Source organism: Anomalospiza imberbis, chromosome 3 (genome assembly GCF_031753505.1).
Source record: "Anomalospiza imberbis isolate Cuckoo-Finch-1a 21T00152 chromosome 3, ASM3175350v1, whole genome shotgun sequence".
Lineage (NCBI taxonomy): Eukaryota > Metazoa > Chordata > Aves > Passeriformes > Viduidae > Anomalospiza > Anomalospiza imberbis.
In genome coordinates, this window is record NC_089683.1 from 81,019,481 (window position 1) to 81,042,096 (window position 22,616).

Below are 22,616 nucleotides of genomic sequence, written 5' to 3' on the forward strand. Positions count from 1 at the left end.
CACTTTTAAGTGTTGCTCTCACTCTTCCAATTTTTTTGAGGAACTGCCCAAAAATGATGTTTGGTATTCCATATTAAAGCACCAATATATCATAGCTGATACATTGACTTTAACTTTGGAGATGCTAAGTCTTTTCTAGTGGCCCTCATCACTTGTGCCATCTGTCTGGGAAACAAAATTATGACTGTGCTAGCAATTGCCTAAGCTCTTCCTAATTACCTATATTTAAATCATAACAAACACAAATAGAGACAGAAACAAACTTGGTCCAATTAATGATAAATTTTGCCTCTTGGAATTAGGTCAGTTAAGTTGAACTCTACAGTCAGTTCACTTTTGATCTAGAAGAAGGGTTTGTGACCTTGCAGTAATTAACCCAGTAGATGCTGTGATAAGGGGTTGTTAAGGTTGTTAAGGTGGAATGTGTCTGTACTGGCTGTAAACCTGTTCAGCATTGGACATTTTAATAACTAGAGCTCAGCCTTGCAGGCTAATGATAATGTTGATGGAAATATCAGCATAAAACTTGAGAAACAGATGGTGTGGTATAGTTTAGGATGTGCAAATGTGATGGGAAGAAACTGAGGCTTCCTGAGAAGTATGTTGAAGTAACTGTTTTGTCAGACTGAACACAATCTGTGGGGCTGCACATTGAAAACTCTGACTTGAGCTTTGTAAGACATTAATTAGCAAAGCCATACCTTTCTTCTGTAAATGTTGAGAAAAAGGAAATAACAAGTTACCTTTCCAGAAAGGATAAGTCAGTAGGAGATGTTTATTCGCTCACATTATATCCTTGTTTAACAGCTATTGCATCTTTCCTTGTGTGGGCTGTTTAACTTGTCACTGCTAAAAATAGGCACACTGACTGTCCCCAGCAGATAGAACAAAACATGCAGCAAGCACAGGAAGCCCAAGGGAAATCAGGAGTAGTTAAGATACACCAAATGAAACAGTTGATTACTCATAATGTCTTTAAGCACTCAAGTGGTTGATTGTATTGATACAAGCCCAGATAAACAGCTCAGAACTTCCTGAGATTGCTTCTGTCATTTGAAGGAAATGGACTTGTTTGGGGCAGGGAAGATACAATGGTTTGGTAAATTTCCCAGTAAAAAAAAATTAACAGATAAAATCTATGTGAAATTTATGCTTAAAATGCTTCTGCAGTGATTTTTAATTTAACGTTCTAGAATCAATTTTTCAGTAGCACACCAACATTGAAAGTGAAGAGACCTCTTCAAGAGATATGTGTTCATAAAAGATTTATCTGTACTTACAAGCTTTCAACTAATTAATAGATAGCTATTTATGCTGTTAGTGACAAAGATTTTGTACAATCCAAAATTTAACATTTTGTGGTTTGAGCCATATTTTGCTCCCAGAAAAGAAAATCTATTTTGTGCTGTGTTGTTTGGAATGGCTATTGCACATTTATGAGTAAGGAGCAGAATTTGAATTATTTCATGACTGCAGCTCTTTCTCTAAATTCATGTTGTAAAATATGCCATCCTGAGATAGAACCATCCTATGATGGTGTCTCCTGGCAGTAAGGACGTATGACTAATTCAGCAGCATCAGCCACAATTAAGTGATATTTCCTTCAAAACTGCCCTCATTACACTCCTTGACAGCTTCTTCTGTCCAGAATGTGTCATGCACTTCAAACAGCTGCTGAGAAGTCTGACCTGTTTAGGTCTGTGTATGACTTGGTCATATAAAAATACCATGCTGATAACAGCGATTAAATTCAACAAAATATATTCTTGGGCTAAATGAGCACTTACTAGGGTATATATCCCTAGTATCATTATGCTTTTGGAAAATTCAGACTGATGGTTCCAAAAACATCCAAGCTGGGCATTCCATTGGTCACCATTGCTCAAAGACTGTTGAATGGCCCTCCTAGGCATATTTGTCATTAACCTGTAGATGTAGGTATCCCGAATCAGTTCTTCAGGCCCTTCATGCAGATGTCCACATATCCAACACTGCATGAAAATGTTCAATGCTGTGTTTGAAAGCTTATCTATACAGAAAATCTCTATTACTGCAATTATGTTTTCATATCACTTGAAATGCAATGTCATCTAAAAGCTGTTTTGAAGTTTCTGTGGCTTGTTTCCTGTACAGCTTATGCCAAGCTGATGGAAGTCCCTTTCTTCAGGTATACATACTTCAAATCTTCCTAGAGTAGCTGGGCTCTTCAAGGATGTGATTTTCATTTTGTTTGTGTGTCAGTGTGACAGAAGACTGGCATTCCCTCAGATGAGTTTTTGTACTTTGCAAGGTTTTTTTGTATTACTGGACATATAAGTGAGAAAACCTGCCAAGAAAAAGAGTAAATAAAGAAAATTAAATCTGGTATTATATATTTATATTCACTCTTCTCTGAGTGCACTTTTTGCAGTTCATGGGTAGGCCTTTAGGTTTATGCTTTTTGCTTGACCATTCATTTCTTAAATTTATTCACTAATAGAGGCGGATGTTAACTTCTGTTATTCCTGGGCTTGTTTTTGATACAGGTTTTGGGTGATGCCTGCTTAGAAACTAAAACATCATAGGAAAATGCAGAACATTTAATAGGTGAAGTAGTAAAGCATACAGGCCAAATACAGAGCTAATTGCCTAATATTTTAATAACTGCTAAGATTAATTCTTGAGAAACTCTCAGTATCACTGTAATTTAACACATTTTTAACATTTGCTAGAAGAGCTAATAGTAACATGCATAATGATTTCACAAACAGCTAGATTGCTGTCAGTTCTTTTGGTAATGAATTACATCGTTGTAGCATTAAGCAAATGCCAAAATATGTTTTTCTGTGAGAATCCTCTGGCTTTAGGCACCTTGGTTCTTCCTAATTCAGTGGTTTAGATACGCATATTGCCATTCCTTATTTCCTTGTTGCAACTTGGATGAAAACAATTGCAGAGTGAAATAATAGTTACTGAGAACAAAACTGAGGGGTTTTTAGCACTGTACAGCTGCTTGGCAGAACTGTTAGGTCTGTCTCAGTGTTCTTTGACAGCATGAATCAACGCTCCTTTCCAAAACACAAGCCCTACCTCCCTCTATAGGCATGATAAGGAAAACCAGGTAAAGCCGATCTGCAGTTTAGCACGTTTAGCCTACATCATGAGTGTAATCTCAAAAATGAATGGAAGTTACACAGACCCATACAGAAAGCACTTATTTCACGGGCTTTGAGTACCAACGTTTCAGATGAATACTCTTATTTAACTCTGCAAGTGTTTTGCTTTTTCCGTTGTCATTTATCTGACTCATGGTTCTGACAAAAAGTTATCTGCTGTATGGGGTGCATTCTCAGTGAGAAACACCACCAGAGCATAGATGCAGCTACTGGCCCAGTCATACTTCTTTGTATTCAGATCACAGTGAGATCCAGAAATACATCCAGATGCCAGCTCACAAGTATAATGTCCTTGTTGGGCATGTCTTTTGACTGAATCATTGCCACATCCCTTCCTTTGTAAACCAAACTGTTAAATATTTGGGGTGTAAATACCTAAAGTGAGGGTGCCAGGAGGATGGAGCCAGGCTGTGCTCAGTGGTGCCAACCAATGGTACAGGAGGCAAGGGGCAGAAAATAATGCCCAGGAAGTTCCTCCTGAACATGCAGAAAAGCTTCATCACTTTCTAGGTGATTGAGCACTGGAGCAGATTGTCCAGAGAGGCTGTGGAGTCCCCCTGACAGGAAATGTTCAAGATCCCTCTGGACGCAGTCCCGTGCCACGCGCTCTGGGATGGCCCTGCTTAAGCACGGCGGCTCCACCAGGTGGCGACCTGCAGCCCCTTCCAACCTGACCCACTCTGGGATTCTGTGATACGTACTATTAGCTGCCTCTTCAGCTAACAGTACGTATCACAGCACGTATTAGCTGCCTCTTCAGCCTGCACCTCTCAGTGCGGCTGTGCTGCGCTAGCCCAGCACCCGCGTGTGCCGCAAGCCCGGGCTCCATCCCTGCGGGCCCTGCTCCTGCCCGCCGCGGGGGCCGCTCCCGCCCTTGCCCTGATTTAAGATGGCGGCGGCAGCGCCCGGTCACGTGCCGGCGGGCGGGGCGGCCGTGCTCGCCTCTCCGGTGGCGGCGCGCGCGGCAGGATGGAGCCGGTGGCGCTGGAGCGGTTCCACAGCCCGGGAAAGGGCAGCGGTCTCCGCTCCCGCCGGAGGGTGCGGCCCGGAGAGCTGCTCTACCGCGACGTGCCCTTCGCCTACGTCCCCACCAAGGAGCAGCTGGGCAGCGTGTGCGAGCGCTGCCTGCGCAGGTACCGGCGAGAACGCGCCGCTCCGCAGCCAGCGCCGCCCCTTCCGCCCGGGCGGGGCGGGGCCGCGCCGTGCCTGCGGGCCGGGAGTGCGCGCCCTGACGGGCGGGATGGGATGGGAAGGGAAAGGAAGGGAAGGGAAGGGGGTACACGCTCCGGAGAGGAGCCGGCTGCGCCGCGCTGTGTTGGGTGCCGCAGCTATGTGCTGCCAGGGCTGAGCTGCGGGGCTTGCCGGTTCCTGCCGCTGTTTTTAACTGGGGGCTTTTATTTTGAACGGCTTTTTTTTAAGACGTCGCCTCTTCCCGAGCGCGGGCAGTTCCTGGGGAGGTTTCCCGGGCCGGCAGGAGGCGGCCGTGCCGGCGTGGCGCAGTGCGGTGCCGCTGCTCCGCGCAGTTTTCCCGCTGGGCTGGCGGTGCTGGGAGCGTCCGGCCGCTCGGGCAGTCCGGCGGGGCAAAGGGGAGCTGTGCCCTGGCCTTCGCACAGCTGAGGAGGCACCGGCCTTCTTGAAATAGGCAGCGGGCGATGCTTCAGTTTCGTGTGGCCTGGCCAGGTTTATCCCGCTCAAGAGCACGTGGCTTTGAGACATGCCATAAATAAATGCCTGCCTTCCTCCCGCATACCCTACAAGGGGAAACTGACAAACGCATAGTAACTTTCTGTGTTTTTTAAGAAGAAAAGAAATAAAACTAGATTTTAAATTTGAGCAGTTCCCCAGTAAACCGGATTGTGGCAGAGCTGTTAAAGGAACATCTGTATATTAATATCTGAAACATTCTGCTACATGAGCCAAACCCCTGTATAATTGCCAAGACGTGGAGAAGAGAGACAGGAGAAAATTCGATACCGCTAGTTCTTCTTTTTTTAGGTTTTTGCTTTGGTTTGATATTTGTTTGGGTTGGTTTTTTTGGGCGGGGGGAAGGGGATTATTTTGAAAGCAGTTGAAGTTTTGTTTGGTTCTCATTTAATCAAAGAAAAATTTGACAAACTATTCCAGGTGCTGCTTGCATCTTAGAAGATGCACCTTGCATATTCAGCATATTGAAAAAAAAAATCCCAACCAAAGGAAAAACCCAACAAAAACTCCTCCAAAAAAAAAAAACCCTAATAAATGCCAAACTCAAAAAAAGATTTTTAGCTATTATGCCTGTAAAGTCTGACTCGGGACATCAGAGCCGTTCGGGGCGGTGACTGAACATTTTCTACTTGAAGTTACGAGAGGCTGCAGACTTCAGAAGACAGGCTGAGTGCAGCAACAGGTGGAATAAAAGTGAATCTGGGGTGTATGGATGTAGATGTGTAACCTGGGCATGTTTTATTGTGAGAAATAATGGTACTACCAGCTTGTTATATCACAAGAGGTTAGTAATTTGTGGTTTTGGTTATTTTTCTATATAGTGATAGCAGTTAAATTTTAAAAAGTGAATAAGTAAAAAATATATTTCCACCAATCTGTCTTCCTTTGCAAAATATGCTGTGAGTAGACAAAGTGTATAGATCAAGACTGTCCAAGCTGACATTTGTCTAATTAAAGGATATATATACATATACATCCATACAGAGATCTCTTTTTTTTTTTTTTTTGAATGAATAGAAATTAGGCAATTAGTGAAGTACTGCTAAACTGTGATGTGCAATAAAACTGTTTCATCAGTCTGGATTTTTTGATCTGTTTGAATTTGGTGTGGTCTTTTGTAAAAGTGAGGTATCAGAAAACAGTTACTCTTCTCTTCCAGATCTACAGATAAAAGTCACGTTGTCCACTACGGTTCCTGTTTTTCACTCTGATCTTTAGGTGGCAGTGCAGGAACACAAATTAAAAAAAGTCTAGTTCTTAACGTTGATTTACTGTTTTAGCAATCCTTTTATAGATGCAATTAATGCTTGAGGCTTTACACTGATGTGTAATTCTATACGTTGTCTCTCTGCTTGTAGTAGTGAATGTTGTTAGGTGCAGTTTTAGGCTGAATGAGAAGTTCTGGCTGAGCCAGAAGATGGGTAGTGAAGTGCAGAGTATCTTCCTTCTGGACTGCCTGCTGAGAGGCAGCATGCTCTTGCCAGAATTTGGGGTCACAGGCTTGTGATGGTGCTGACTTACTCTGTGACCTTGGCCGAGTTCCTACAGCAAGGGTCTGATGCACCAAAGCAGGGTAAGGTTGGCTGTTGGGGTCAGCTTGCTGCTCTGTTTTAGAAAGGAAAGCTCAGATAGTGCAGTAGTTCTACTTAGTCTTACCTCAATTAAAGTGGCCATTATTGTGGATTTAAAGTACTGAAGTATTTATATACAAGAACATACACACATATATATATATATGTGTGTGTATATATGTACTTAATGCATCAAATGGTAGAAAAGATTAACGGTCCATCCTTATCTTACTGGGCTGTTGGTACTGTTTTTATAGTGACAATAAAATTTTTGGTCATTGTTTTTAGGTCTACATCATACATAGAGCAGATGGCAGATTTTTGTCACCGTCTCCCCTTTTGTGATTTCTTACTTCAAAGAGAACCCTGTATTTTCTGATGAAGAGGTTCATGTTGTTTTTTTTTTATGCAAGGCTGGGCTAAAATGCTCTGCTGTAGATGGTTTAATATGATAGCATAGCTGTTTGAATGGTATTCTGTTAGCAGTTTTAAAAAATACTGCCCTGAATTATGATACATAATAAAGATTTGCTCTGAAATACAAATTTTGATAGTGTGTTGGCAGTGTGTATTTCTATAGTAGCAGTGTCTTGGGAGAACATCATGTATTGCATGATGGCACATTTTTTGCAAGAGTATCTGTAGTGTGACAAAATTTGAATGGCCAGGGTCTTTTTCCAATAATTTCCTGGGGAAAGATTTTTTTTTTTCTTACTAATTAAAAGTTTTCTTTATGGCTTCTTCCATGCTTTAATACCTCTTCAATGTTGGTCTGACTCTCAGATGTTGAATTGAAAATATACCCAACCTGTTACAGATTGGGAATCAAAATGAAGTGAAAGTCAATGATACCTTTGGTGTTTGCTTTTCATTAAACATTTCTGTGATATCTTGGAGTTACAAGAAAACACTGCAAGAAAATTTGACACTTCAGAGCAAGCAAACAAACTTAGAGTGCGAGTTTCAGAAAAAGTAGGAAAAAAGAGGTAACACCATCCTATTTCAAAATGCTATACCATTTATGCCTTTAAGGAAAATGAATATATAAGAATAAGTAATGAATAACATTATATATAGACTATGAAATAAAAGACATTAGTGTTTCTTGTTTGGGTAAAGTCAGAGGTTCAGACACTGGAAGTGGGTAAAGAGCAAGTATGAATGTATTTTTGAATGACTACAAGTTTTTTAAACATACTTCGAAAGAGAAAAAAAACATTTAAAGGTAAGAGTGCTGGTAAGCAAGATGAGACTGCAAACATTATTGCAGTATGGGAAGTATAACCAAGCCTGAATAGTTGGTCATGTTAGATAACAGTGTACTAAACGCAGGCCAGCAATTGTGTGCTCCTTGCTTGATTGCACCTGATTTAAAATTAGCCAAATGGAAATGCCATTATATTCAGAACTTTGCATTCAGCTGTGTCTTCAGCACTGACACACTCTTAAATTGGCTGCTTTGTTATTATTATTCCTACTAATACGATTACTGCTACTAAGACAACATCATGTGATTTCATCACCATGAAAGTTGACATACCATTGTTAAAGTATGGAGTGTCAAAGTTAATGGCAGCCCGCAGGTACAAAAATACCATTAAGTTTTAACCACGGTATGGAATTTTTTAAGTGGAAAGAAGCAGGATCTGACTCAGACAGTGACAAGTGGAGTGGTTGGTGATTGCCTGATCCTTCCTACCACTTGTGGCTTAGAGTTGTGTGGCTCTGCCTGAGGAGAGCTAGTTGTTAACTGCTCAAGTGTACCCCTTTCACACTGCAGCAGGGAGGTCAGGAGAGGAGCTCATTATTTTGGCTCTTTAGCAATGGGAGTTTCTCCATGAAGGTTCTGTCATTCACCAATAGTTAAGATGCTTCCTTAAGCATCAAAGATAGCTTTCTCTCTTTCAGCTGAGAGCCAGAATTCTGCTGCTTCCAGTGTTGCTGGGTGATTAGGTGCAAGCTAATGGATGCTCTTTTTTTTTTTTTAATGTGGTGTTTTGCATATGTGCGACTTCCAGTAATGCACAAGGATGTAAAATGTACACTGCCTCTGTATTTATATCTGAAAAATACTTCTGTTGCTGGTTAATACAGGAATAGCTTTAAATTTAGGCTAATTTCTTGAAAACATGCTGTTTTGTTGCTCTAGGTGTTCCTAGCATACATATATTTTGCTCTTCAGGGATTCTTGAGTGTGGAAAACAAATATTTGATTCTTTCATTCTTTGACTTTTAACTTTTCATCAGTTGTCATCAAATGAAGATAGTTAAATACTATAGTTCTTTAGATATAAAACAATATCCAAATATCCATGTTTTATAGTTTGCTTGTGTAAAAAGATGTTTTGGGTTTTTTCCCTCCTGTAGAATATTGTATTTCCATGGTTGTTTATGGAATGAAACAACAATGTTTTTGAAATTCCTTAACCATGTGTAAGAACATAATTCTTAGACTTACCACATAAATGAATAAAGTTGGTCAGCATGACTTGGTGCCATGTCAATAAGTCAATAAGGTTTTTTTAAAATGTGAGATATACGATGTGTTTGGTGTCCCTTCAGTACCAGTCAGAATTCTAGACAGAGTTCCAGTAGTTTTCAAGATGCGTAACTTCTTATGGAGTAGAGGAATATAAAAAAATCTTACTAATCACAGTTTGAGTATTAGGAGCAATTATGTTTTTGTGTTTCCAGGATACGATAATCCTGGGAATAATGTGCTATAATTTGATGGAGCATCCTGACAGGAGTGAAATTGCAGCACTGACTCTTGATGTACCTGAAGTGTGAACTAAGAGCAAAGCATTTGAAACAAAAATATATGTGAGACAGAAACTATACAAATATCATAATTTCAGGTCCCGTGTACATTTGTGAGAATGATTCCCAAGACCTGAGAAATTAAACTCCACCACCACCAGTAACGTTTCTCTATGTAGCTGGATGACAGTCTGAAAAAAGGCAGCATTTTCCTTAGAAGAGACTCTCCCTTCCCCATCTCACTTACTCCTATAGTGTTAAAGCAACTTTATGAAAAGCAGTATAGAAATGTTTTTTTTCTGCCCTCATGCCAGCCGAAGCCATAGAAGTGGCTTTCACGCTGCTGTCCCATGCTGCCAGGAAAGTCTTCTGTGGGAGGGAGTGAAGGCATAGACTGTGCTTTCCTGCAGTGTCTGTCCAGAGAAGGTCTGTAGCAGAAATTACGCTTACGGTCTCCATCTCCCATTCCTTCTCTTTGGAGTCAGGATGAAGCAGGGGGAAGAAGGAAGCTCTGGCATCCAGGACAGCATTCATAAGTTGTAGTCCTGGCCTGCCTTTTGGTTTGGTTTGCTTCCCTCCCAGCACCCTTTTTAGCATGGTCAGGAGTTTTGTATGTTACTGTTAGCAATATCCCTTGGTAGGTGTTTTTGACCAACCGTTTATTTATCCTGGAGGCTTGTTTTGAGAATGTAATTCAGGTTCTGTTAGCTGCAAATCCTTATTTTCATTGCATAGTATTTTGTTCTTCAATTGGTGCCTCCTCACTGCATGAGCAAACTGCTCATGTCTGCTGCTGCCAACCTGGCTCTGCTCTTGTTAATAATAGGAGAAACAGAAAAGGGAGAGGCATTGTTAAAAATAAATTCTCCCAGGTCAAGAGTTTTTATTGCCATGCCTATCATTTATGGAAAATGAAAATTTTAGACATGCTTTAAAGGGCCCTAAAGCTGTTACTGTGTCAGGATTTTGTGTATACAATTTTCATGCTCTATAATTTGAAAGGTACGGTATCAAAATTGTTGTCTTGTCAAACTGTGACTGACCATGTAAGTTGTAGAATTCTTGTAGATTTTACTCAATTTAGGTTTTGCTGTGTAGCTGCAGTGCCCACCTGATACTGTATTTCTGTTCTGCATGGTGCAGTCCCTAATATTAATGTTTTAAAATATTAATATGCTCTGCATAAATACTCTTTGCTTGTGGTTATTGATAAAATGATGAAAATAAGTTTGTGGATTGGATTGTCTTTAGTATGCATTTCCTTAGGTTGAACTGTAATTGTGCAAGTATAAAATTAGAATCAGCACTAGAAGGGAGAACATAAGTGATTAAACTATGGTAACCTCTAGGTAATGTAACAACACAATTAGTTCCAGATATTTCCCAAATAAAGTTTTTAATTATGTGTAAATTGCTCAAAGTTTTGTACTGCATTAGGAATTTATTGTTTAAATTCTTTAAGAACTGTTACTGATATCTTGCACATAAGTATTGGAATTCATGAATTGCTGGTGGTTATTTCCACTAAGTGTCCTCAAAAGCCACTCTGTGTTTTTGCCTGTATGGTGTATGGAATGATGCTATTCTCCCTTGAAGAATCTTCTTGTCTTCAGAACCAGTTGCAACAGCTGTTTTGAATTATCCAAAATTAGATGGGTGAGACTGATAGAATTTTCTGCATGTCTCTCTCCGCCCCAGCCATTCATGTTTTGAAGTGGGTTATGCATGACAACTTACCTGATGTGCTGGCTGGGAGCTGCTGAAAGGGCAGTCATTCTTACTGGTTCTCCCGAGTTCTTGCTCTCCTTCCTGCTTGCATCTTCTGTTTCTCATTTGGCACTTTGCTGCTCATATGACCTATGATACACTGATGCAGGGAAATAAACTGGCAGAAACATACTTTACCAAAATAGAAAAGTCTTAGTGCCCTTTAATCAGCTTATTGCTGGGGGAACAGAGCTGAAGTGGCCACTGAACATGGGTCAAGGTCTGATGGTCAGGGCTGTGTGGTCTGGTAGTAGCTGGCCTTTAGTCTGCTGTAGCTAAAGATGAAACTCTAGGAAGGATAGTTAGAGGAATTTCTGAGCTCTTATGGATGTCTTTAGGAGAAGTAGGGCTTTCAGGTGTGCAGGATTGTCTGGCTTGTTAGTGTTGAGGACAATTTTTACTGCCTTGTAGTCCAGCCTAGTCCTGGACCATGAGACCCCACCCTCATTTCTTTACCAAGGCATGTTTCAGTCATATTTTACTTCCTCAGAAGCATATCCTAGCTTCACTTTAGCAGAAGAAACACTGCAGACTTTTACAGTTGAAGTCTTGGTTCTGTGGGGGTTTATCAACTTTTCTGACTTCATTTTTGAAACTAATTTTACTCATTTTGGGATCTGTGCTTAATTCTAGCAGTCACAATTCTCACAGTGCCTCTGTGGCTGACTGGAAGATTTCATTTAGAGGCCAAGCAAAAGTTTTGAATCATTCCCTAGAGTGCCCTGATGACTGTAGGGTTGGTGTCAAGTGGCACAATTGGTTGAACACCAGTAATTCCTATGCCAACTCAAGCTGCAATCCCCTATTCATGCAATATTTACCTTTCCTGTTTATCATCATAACTGCTAGCTGCCTTCAGCTCAGATTTGCTATTAATTTCATTGTTCAAGCTTAAGTTGAAATTAAAAATTGAGTTTTTTTTTTGAAGTATCTTCTTGTCCTCTAAGTTCCTCATCCCGCAGTGAATAGGTAGGAAACACAATTTTGGCTTCACTCAGGCTGGGCTTGCCTTGGCTGTTCATGTAGTGTTTGTGTGCTTCCTGTGTTATCAGGTTTAAGCATTCAGAACAAAAAAGCCAGCAAGTGTGTTGAACATTACTTAGGAGGGTGTGATTAGGCATGGCTATGATCTCAGAATCACAGAAGATGCAGAAGTGCAGAAAAGAAGTAAAAGATCATCACTAAGTAAAAAGAGGAAATGAAATTGGTCTTACCAACTGTAAACCCCTTCTTACAACTCACCCAAATATGGCTGATTTATACAATCTAATTCAAATGTCTCATTCAACTGCTCAGAGTGTGCACTGGTGACCTGAAAAGACAATTTCTTTGGCGATGGCATTCTTGGTAGTGGGAAGGAGCATGGTAGAATAGTGAGAAAGAAGTTGAGATGTTTGGTGAAGCATGGTCTTCAGGGAGGAGGGATTTGTCTCAGGAAATACTGAGTGTGAAATAAACTGTCTATATTTCTTAAGGTAAAATACTTGTTCAGTGTATTTTGTGCTTCTTAGGCAGAAACTTATTTTTATTCATTAGTCAATAAGAGCTTGAAGGCAGCTCACTTTAACATAAAGGTTCAAACTGGAGTGCTGTCTTGTTCTTTTTTTGTTTGTTTGGTTGTTTTTGTTTTTCTGTTGTGTTAAGTACTATCCTCCCTGGTAAGGTAAACAATGACATTTCTTCTTTTTGTGGGCTGATGGCTGTTTTCCATCACAGAAATAGAGCCTGCTACTCCTTCTGAGATAAGGGGTGTACCAAGGAAGACTTGCTGTGTCTAAAAGTGTATCTCATAAATTTTATCTCCTCCATTTCTATGTACCTCGTGTGTGAGAAATAAATTCCACCTTGCAGATCATTGTGTTCAAAATCTTTATTGAATATTGGATGGGGTGAGAACGTTTATGCCAGGCTAGTACACTACAGTTTAATTTCATTTGGAAAAAAAGTTAAGATTTTTAAAATCAAACTCTGGATACACATACTTTAAGAATTGAGTGAATGTTGGTGTGGGTTTGTGCTTTGTGTAGCTGGCTTTGATTTCTGTGGTGTATTGACTCCAAATCCTCCAGCTATTGAAAGTATCTTAGTCCAGATTTCTGAAAAAGCAAAAACAGATTGAAAGATTTAAAATAAAAAATAAAGTGGCACAGAAAACCACTTCAGAGATTTATGGTCATAAGCATCTATGTTGGTTTAGTAGATGAGACTGGCTATTCAGCTATCTATTAATTTTATCCACTTGTCATATTAAAACAGTCATAGTAGTTGATACTCCTGCACAACAGATGGAATAGCCATGAAAACAATTTCTTGAAATACTGTATGAAACTCAAGATGTGATGATTGATTTATCTGAAGCCTTTGCCCCAGGAAAAAGAGGCTATGCAGGAATCCACACAAGATATGTATAATATCAGGTGTAAAACAGATATAGCAATGAAATGTATTTTATCATCAGTAAGATCCCTACAGTATTATGTTGGATCTTCTATTTGTTTTAGTTTTGCTTTTGTTCCACCAAATAAGCATGTCATACTTAGGTATACATCTCTTACTATAAAATGCCCCTTTCTGTGGCTAAGAAAGTAGATGAACTGTGCTAATGAGCATTAAAAAGAGTGACAGGTATAAAAATAGCAGAAAAGTTATAGAAGCTTGTAGTTAGCGACCCAGTTGCTGAAAGAAGTTCATCTTGCCACTTCCAGTGGATACCCAGTATTTTATCAGACATGTAGTCAGACGGTGTATTTCTTACGTGTGAGTTTTGCTGCCAATTAATACCCTTTGCTGCTTTGGCAGTCATTTTGATTGGATTGCACTGACTGTTTTATGTGATTACTGCTTTATTCTGTGTTCTGACATGTCAAAACTACTTAAATTCAGTTTCTAATGAAATTCTATAAGGAGTGCTGACTTGCTGAGCATTGTATGCAAAAGAATACGACTCGTCTAAATATTTTGTAAAAATTTGGCATGGGATTGTTTTACTGGATTCACCTTTCTATTGAAAAGTGCACTGACAGGAGAATCCTGTTACATGTATATAAAATATGACACAGGTTGGATTCATTTGTGCTGAGTTAATGCCCCTTATGGAATTTAGGATAAAAAAATAAATGAATGTGTGGAATTTGGTATGAGTGTGCCAAATTATATATTCAACTAATTTTTAATTTATTAAGAAGTTACTGGATCTTTCAGGATTATATTTTTACGGTGTTCATTTTATTTGGTATTTCAGGGAGCATTTACCACTTTCTGGTGCTGCTCACTGCATTTTTAGAAATTCCCTTTGTAATAATACATGCCATGTTACTTGTGTTCACAACCCACTTGTAAGGGCTGGTGGTCATTTTTCTCCTTTCTCTTCCATGGACAGTCTTTGAACACAGCTTGGGAGAGGAGGGGTCAATAAAATCAAAGAATGGCTGTGCTCACCTCTTTTTAATAATGTCTTGCTCATGTATAAAACTAAAGATATTCTCGGCTGCTATGTGTATTTTAATGCATGTGTGAGGAGCATGACTGATGAAGGATAGCCTTGTAGTTCAGATACATAATTGGAAGATTAGAGCCCTTCTTTTGTCTGTTGAATTTAAAGTCTTTTCTGGATTACCTGTTTGAGAGAGGTTTGAGGTTTATTGCATTCACCCATATATTTAGAAGATAGAGTGTAAAATAAAAATTTATATGTTTGTGTATCACCTTAAGGGCAATATTTGGCCTTAACCCTCTTGAAGAATCTTAAAAGTGATTATAGGCAGCAGAAAGCATATCTGCTATAAATTTATTAGTACTACTAGGAAACAGTGCAAAACCAACAGATTTCTATGTATACTTGGAATTAACATGGCTTTTTAAAATTGGTAAAATATGTCCTAATTGTGCCAGAGCTGAAAGCTTTGCCATGCAAAGCTTTATGGCCCATGCAATTTGCTGGATGTTATGATTGTTCCTTTCAGTTTCAAAATCTGTGAAACTTGCTTGTCCTTGGCAAAAAGAAAGTTTTTGTGTGGAAAAAAAAATGCAGCTTAACTGATACCATAGATGGAACGGTAAGGAGGCCAGTGGAATGTGAATTACAACAGACTAAAGAAAATGTCAGTGTGAAAAATTGTTTACTTGAAATGGACTCAGGAGACATAACCTGGAGAGCTGCTCATAGCTGAAGGGATATTAAAATTTCTGGGGAAAACTGATCATAAGGAAAGAACACAAAAGTTTTTTTTAAATACTTGTCTGCTATGGATGATATTCTAGTATAAATCAAGTACCAAAACAGAGAAAACATTTAGCAGGTGGAAGCTGAAGTTAACAATGTATTTATGATATGAAAAGCTATTTAAAATGCTTTCTGATTTTTGTTTAAAAATCTCAGATTCGGAAAGGTGAGACCTGAAGTCCTAGTTTTCCCTGGAAAGTTACGTGACTATGACCCTCTGTGTGACTCATGGGAACATTTAAAAAAATGACAAGGAAAATACAAGGAAAATGGGAAGAGATTCATAATTTCTGTACAAGATTCGAATTTCCAGAATTTGCAAAACATCTTACAGGGAGGGTAGAAATGGTTTAAATATACAAGATTTTTTTCTAATCGAAATGATCTCTATGAACTTGTAGGCAAACTGGTGTGGATGGAACTGGATTTTGAGCTAGGCAATAGAACGTTGTCTTTGTATTTGGTCAGGAGGGCTGTGAGAGGAAAGCACCAGTGCGAGGCATGTAGCCAGAGAGCCTGGGTGCCATCGGGGTGGTTATGCTGCCTGCTGGTAGAAAAGCACATCAGCTATCACGGTCTGCACCAACGAATGTGGATGTTACCTGCAGTTCTGAGTATCCTGTTTCAAAGTTGGTTTTAGCCTCTTATCTTGTTCTTGAGTCTCAGGGGGAGTTGAATTATTAAAGGACATATTTTGCCTTTGAACAAGTAGCTCTCGGCACTGTGAGTGTTTGGTGTGCACAGAATACAGCGATGTTTGGCTTTCTGTTGTGGGGAGCTGACATAGGGCTCTGGTCACTGCTGCAGCTTTCCTTCCCCTAATCTGCTTTGAGGCAGGTGAAATAATTTACAGAACTCCCAACTGTGTTAGAAATTATTATGGAGGCAAAGATCTTGTCCATAGAGATTGCGTTGGAAGTTGTGACTTTGGGAGTACGTCTGTTCAGAACTACTGTGCTGTAGACTTATTAATTTTTAATTTTCACATCATCTTTTTAACCTCCCCCCATGGAGTCTTACAGGCAGTATCTGTCAGTACACATACTATTTTATGACCCTTGTAGTTAGGGTTACTTGTGAAGCACATATTTGGTACTTGTTCATATAGGCCTTAATATTAAATTAATTTTTACTACAAAGTACTTTACGAATAGCTGTTTGTTATTAGTTGAAAGACTATGCTTACTTTTTTGCTTATAGCACATAAGGATTCAGAATCAGTTTTAAAAACTGCATTTGTTGGAATATCTCCATGTTGATCCATTTTACAGCTGGAAGGTAATGGCATTTTTAAATATTAATTTTATTTTCCCAATACAAAGTCACCTGCACTGTGTGTTTGCCTCCCTTTTGTTGTAAATTCTTTGAGGCATGAAATAGCTTGCCAGTTGTCTCTTATGCTCAGAAGTTAATGAATAGTTATCAGTTTATTGCAGATAATAACTTAGCTACAAACTGTAATGCATGCTTAAGTTCATTGTGTAGAATTTTTGCCTTAAGACAATGTTTAATCAGTGGTTGTAGGTTTAAGAATGTCATTCCAGGCTGTGCATTCTCCCAGGACTACACAACAGAAACCTTCTCCTCCCCTGCTGTCCTGCTCCATTCTGCGAACAAAACTTTTCTCAGCTTTGAAATGCTTCCAATTTTACCACAAACTCATTGTAGCTTTTAGTAAAGCAGATGTTTTGTCTTTACCTTGTGGTGAGTCCTTAGCATTCTTTCTGACTGGTGATTATTAATGACCTCCAGTTTTTCCTAGGCTTGTACTTATGGAATAAAATCTGTCCTTGACATGTGTATCTCCTTTTTACTGCTGTTGGGGATGTGAGTTCACAATAAGGAAGAATAAAATCTCTGAGAACTCACCCCTGCAGTTATCTCCTGTTAGAATAAAGACAGAAAAAAGGTTTAAATTTTATTCAGCTTGTATGACTACTAGAATTGGTAATTTCCAAAGGTGCATTTTTTTTTTGTTTGGGTGTGTTTTCTTTTTATGCATATGTATGCTTCAGAAAAAAATCTGGATTACTTTTAATTGGGAAAATTAAGTTCTCATAAACTTACCTCATAGTGGAAATAAATAAAAAAATATGTTTGAACAGTCTTTAAAATTTTAGTTCTTAATTTTGCAAAGTTATTTCCCAATCAATTTTAGATTAAATTAATTACCAAAATCCATTTATTCCTTCTTAATTTTTATTTTGAAGTTACAGTGGTTATATTTAGCAAATAAATATGGTGTGCATTTGAGGAAACGAGGTTCTACTAAAGCAGTGCAGTTACTGCTGGCACTCTGTGCAAGGTAATATGGTGGTGGTAGGCCATCAAATAGATCTGTTACTTAATGAGATTTACCACAAAGCTTTATACAGTATTGGCTTCAATTTCAGGCTTTTGGAAGAACCATTCAAATAAAAGTTAACATCTTTTTGTATTTTAAAAATGTCATAGCAGTTACTGGAAAAACATTAGAAACATTTGGACTCTCTTCTTGCTTTGTACTAGTTTTTCATCTTTTGTATAATTGTGTGTTGATAAAGTCTCATTGACAGAAAATCGACTCTGAAATGTGTACAGCATAAACACCGTATGTTGATGTGACTGTAGTTCCTATAGAACTGTCCATGAGGAGTGACTTTTCCAATTACTCAGTCTAGCTCCTTAGCCTGTTTCAGCAGTGGACTTGGAAGCAAATGTCCCTTCTCCTCACACTGAAAGACTAAACTGCTTAATTGTGCTGGGGGATGTCAGTGCAGCTGCTGCCCTTGTGCTTTGCTTTAAAACCCCCAAAGTGGTATTTAGGTCATGTGTGATGGTGCTGCTGGTTGTGGAGGTCGGGTGCTCCATGTTGTTTCTGGATTACTTCCTCTAAGCAGAGCCTGGCTCTATCTTCAGAACTGTGGTTTCCTTTCACCACTTGAATTCAGCTGTAGGGGTTTCACCAATGACCAAGGCCCTCTGTGGCTTGTTATTTTTGGGGGCCTCCATAGCCAAAATGTTTCCAAAGGGAGGGCAGATGTGTCCTGGTTTGTTGTGTAAACAAAATTGTTTCACAGTAAGATGAAGAATTTTTCCAGGATGTTGTGAAGAGAAGCCATTTCTGGTGAACACAGGTAGTAGCAGCCCAGGGAATGAACATTCAAGAGGATTAATATAGTTTGAAGAAGTGAATAGATAAGACTGGGACTTAAAAATATGCCTGGAGAAAGCCTAGTTTACAATAACTTTAATTGTAGAAAAAAAACCCAAGCTTAAAACAACAAATATCCAGAATTAGATTGCTTTTCTATGTCGTGCAAAAGCACTGTTCTGTTTTGCTTTATTTTTTAAACCTAATCGACAATTTTAAGTTGCATTTGACTAATGCTGTTCCTAAACTCACTTTAAATACTCAACATTAAAAAAGCTGATTTGTCTAAAAAGTCTTAGTAGTGTGATTAAGTTTTTTAATTGCATGCTCAGTTTCACTGAGAAGATGATCATTAAAAAAATCGGTGCCAGACACAGAAGCAGTGTTTATTTAGGCCGTAAAGACTTAGGCAACTTCATCTTTCTTGACAAATGTTGAATTTTTCTGTGTAGATAAGTTTAAAATTAAAAATAAAAAGGAGAAATTACAAGTGAAGCTTGTCTACCCACTTGCAAAATGGCCAGCAGCAAGAAAAGCAAGAGAAACCCACCAAAATTTAACTGCAGCTTCATGATACTTTGGTTTTGTTTTCTAGGTGGCCAAAGTACACTGTGTGTCTCAAACAGAATAGGAGCTGGTGTTCTTCAATGCTAATTTTGGTTGATGCCTTCCATGTGCTTCAGCTAATATGAAATTTGAAATTATGCTCTATTTTAAAGATATTTTTGCAGTTGAAATTAGATTTCTCAGGAAGAATTAGGTTTGTAGCTTTCTATTACATCTATTTCTATTTACATCTATTAACACAAGGTCTGGCCTTAGGTGGTATTTAGGTGTGTCCACTCCTGTTGAAGGGATTACACCTTGGACATAAGGTACAGGAGATGGGTTATCATGTAGGATTGAGCCATTTCACCTCATTTCTGACCTAATCAGTATTTGAACTCAAGTTTCAGGAAATGAATGCTTACTCTTGCCATTTCATAAGATGCTGCAATGAATTGGAAATTTATACTTCAAGAATACATGAGAACTTGGAACATCTGTTACAGTACAGTGAAATGTGCATTTCACATGCCTGGCACAAGAAAAATAAGTTCTTTAGATCTCTATATATTTTGGAAATGCTTTTTTAATTTAACTCCTTCAACATTTTTCTTTTCCCTCTTAAATTATTCTCCTCTTATTTGCAGATTACCTAAAGGTAAGCCTGCAGCATTTTTCAGAACTGTAGGATCTTTAAACAATTGATGTGCTAAAGTTACTTCCGATGAAAACTTGGACTGTGGATTTGAATTTTGCTTAGAAAATCAAGTTTGGATTTTAAATCCTGATTTATGTACAGGAAGATCTTTGTTAGGGTTTTTTCCCCTCCTACATTTGTGAACTATTCTGTATAACATTTTTGATACAGAATGTGGATCCCTTTTGCTATTGAAAGATACTAGACTGTTTCTCTGAATGTTGGTGTATTAAATATCCTAATACTGAGAAGTTTTCAGTAATAGAAGGGATGATTTATATACTCAGATATGCCCCTGTTGTTTTTTAAATTTCTAATAGCAAGTGAAGATTTTGATAAATTGTGTTTGTTACTGTTGATGCAGTTGTACTTAAGTATCTTTGTACCTTCCTCCTGGCTGATCCCTTTCTATGACACTGCATGGCTGACATCGTTCTGGAGGTTAGTTCTGCAGGATTACTCAAAAAACCCAACCCTACTGGGAAAGGAGAAGAACTTTCAAAACAGAAAGATGAGGAGGGTTCCAGTCACACTGATCCTATAAGTCGGGGTCAGTTCCTTGTGTTCAGACACACTGGCTTTAATCTGCAGGTTCTCCCCTAGATGCAAATGTACCCTCAGTGCTCATGGTGATCTTTTTGGTGAATTAGGAAGCATGGTCAACGCTGAAATGAAAAATTATCTTCCAATGATAGATCTGTTTTATTGGGAATCATTTAGCAGAATGTGAGCAATGACTATGAGTCACTCTGTGACTAGAAGATGCTCAGTTATTGGGGTCTTAAACTGGGAAGCTCTTATGCTGAAATGTTTAAAACTACTGTAGATACTATAATTTAAAGCTCTGTACCTATCTGAGAAATAATTATATCTTTGGTCTGACTATTGGTGCTTGATGTATTTATTTAATACTCTGCCGGCAAAGAAATGAATTTGCTAATGAGAAACAAAATGACTACAAAAAAGTGGAATTATGAAGGATGAGTTAGGCTCTGAAAAAGCTGTGCAGATTATACTTAAAACCCCTCCTGCTTTGGAATATAGGATATAAAATTTACATATTCTGTTGCTATATGAAATAAGTAACAATTGTGGATTTTATTTGGTAAAAATTAAAAGGTATTATAGTCTTGCATATTCAGTTGTAACAGGATGTGTACAAAATCTCTATATATCAGCTGTGGTTGTTGTGAATAACTGAGTATGTTTCCCATCATTTGTCTCTATGTGATCACTCTGGTGATTATAGAATTTTCTGTGAAATGGTTTTGGTGGCTCAGAATTAATTTAAAGCATACAGAGTAGAATGGAACAGTTATATGATCATGTGACACACTTGTGTGAGGAAAGATTGATTTGATACAAAAAGACTTTGCCAGCTGTTTTTCTTTCTGCTCACATATCTGTTATACATATATGGATTTTAAGGGAGTTGAATGTTGCAGGAGTTTTGTCTTACCTTCTGCCAGAGTCAATTCAGTGCCAGTTCTAGTTAAAAGATATTTTCTTCATTGTTATCATATACCAGAAAAAAAGTTAGTATGCCATAAAGAAGGACAGAACTTTTATTTAGCTTTAACTTTGCAATTTAGAACTATTTTCCTTAGACTAGTTTGCATCATGAAATAATATCATATATTCTTCAGTTGTTCTGTGGTAACAAGTAGCATCCTACTCTGTGAAAAAACAAATAATTAAAAAAAGGTAACAATTCTGGTGAAGGATATCTGTTGCTAACTAGTAAATTATAAGGGTGGGAGTGTTTTTCAGCTGTAATTGGTTACATTCTGGAAGTGTAGGGGAACCTAGGTTAAAATAATGCAAGAGCAATTGCGTTTGTGAGCAAAATGAAATATATTTTTTAAAGAGAATGTGCCTGGCATTTTAAGGAAAGGTCTGTGGTCTGCAGGAGTCCACAGAAGAGTAAGCTCAAGAACTGAAAGCTGAGGGGAAACACATGATGGGTGTTGCTGCTGTTGCCTCTGCAGAGGATAGTTGAACTTGGTTTTTGATTATTGAGAGAATGGACCAATTTTAGTAAGCAATGGGATATTACCTCATCTGGAGCTGTCATAATGTACCCTCTTACATGATGCCTAGTGGCACCCCAGTTTACATGCTATTTTAAAAAAAACCCAAAACTTAACACAAAATAGAACCAAAAATGCAGAATATGTTACATACTTCCTGCTGTATTAAGCATCCTTCTGTTTCCTGTGTCCTTTAAAGATGTGCCTTAAAGATGCACAAATCTCTCTCCCTACCCCACTAATATCTTTATTTGAAGTAGCAGGACTGCAGTGTACCCTTCAGCCATGTGCCATTCCACTATACTGTGTTATTTCAGGATTGCCAGGAGAAATCTTATTCTGCTGCTTGTCTTTCAGAGCAGTGTGAACGTTGCATCTGTCTTGGCTCACTGCACCGATTTCCAGTTGCCTGTAATTGCATCCAGAAATGTTTGTGAATTAGAGCGGTTGATGAAGTAGAAGTAGACTCTGCATACCAACCCTTCCCCTCTGCAGCCCGGCTGGAGTATCCAGAAATAATAGGAAATTTCAGCTGGCCTTCAACAGTAACACTGGGAAAAAACACATTGCACTAGATTGTTGCAGGAATGACACAAAGGACACGGTTGCAGGGAGGTCTAAGAAACCCTGTTTTGTTGGAACGAAGTGGAGCTAAAAAAACTGGATATATGCATCATGGCTAGGGCTTTGAAGCCTGGCAGTAACTGGTGGCCCAAGCGTAGGGTAAGATTGATGGCTCGCTCATTCTATTGCCCATTCCCATCAGGTGCAATTTGATTAAAAGCCTCAAGCTTTCCCCTTTTATCCAGAAATTTTGTCTTGGTAATACTAAAAAAGAAACAGAGCAAACCATGCTTTGTTTCTACTTAATTAGTATATGAACATTGGTGTTTACTTCCTTTAGATGTTGGATCTGGGCTTCATCATATGCAAATTGTCCTGGGTCCGTTTGTTAAATCGTGTTTATTTTACAACTTCCTGAGCTGTTTCTGATGTTGCATGGATCCCATTTTCCTAAGATTCAGTTATGA

The 22,616-nt window shown here is 38.7% G+C and overlaps 1 protein-coding gene and 1 long non-coding RNA gene across 3 annotated transcripts in view; one reads left to right on the top strand and one right to left on the bottom strand.

The window, feature by feature from the left end:
* Positions 1 to 1,721: 1,721 nt before the first annotated feature.
* On the bottom strand, positions 1,722 to 3,991 carry LOC137471245 (uncharacterized). The gene is made up of 2 exons (XR_010997476.1): positions 2,851 to 3,991; positions 1,722 to 2,326 (listed from the first exon to the last, which is right to left on the bottom strand). It is a non-coding gene; the product is annotated as an uncharacterized lncRNA (long non-coding RNA).
* A 20-nt stretch (positions 3,992 to 4,011) lies between these two features.
* SMYD3 (SET and MYND domain containing 3) overlaps positions 4,012 to 22,616 on the top strand; it is a 384,522-nt gene continuing 365,917 nt past the window's right edge. For both annotated transcript variants that reach the window (XM_068185376.1, XM_068185377.1), the window contains exon 1: positions 4,012 to 4,288. In XM_068185376.1, the coding sequence (XP_068041477.1) occupies positions 4,125 to 4,288 (164 nt within the window). In that variant the 5' untranslated portion in view covers positions 4,012 to 4,124. The remainder of the gene's footprint in view (positions 4,289 to 22,616) is intronic.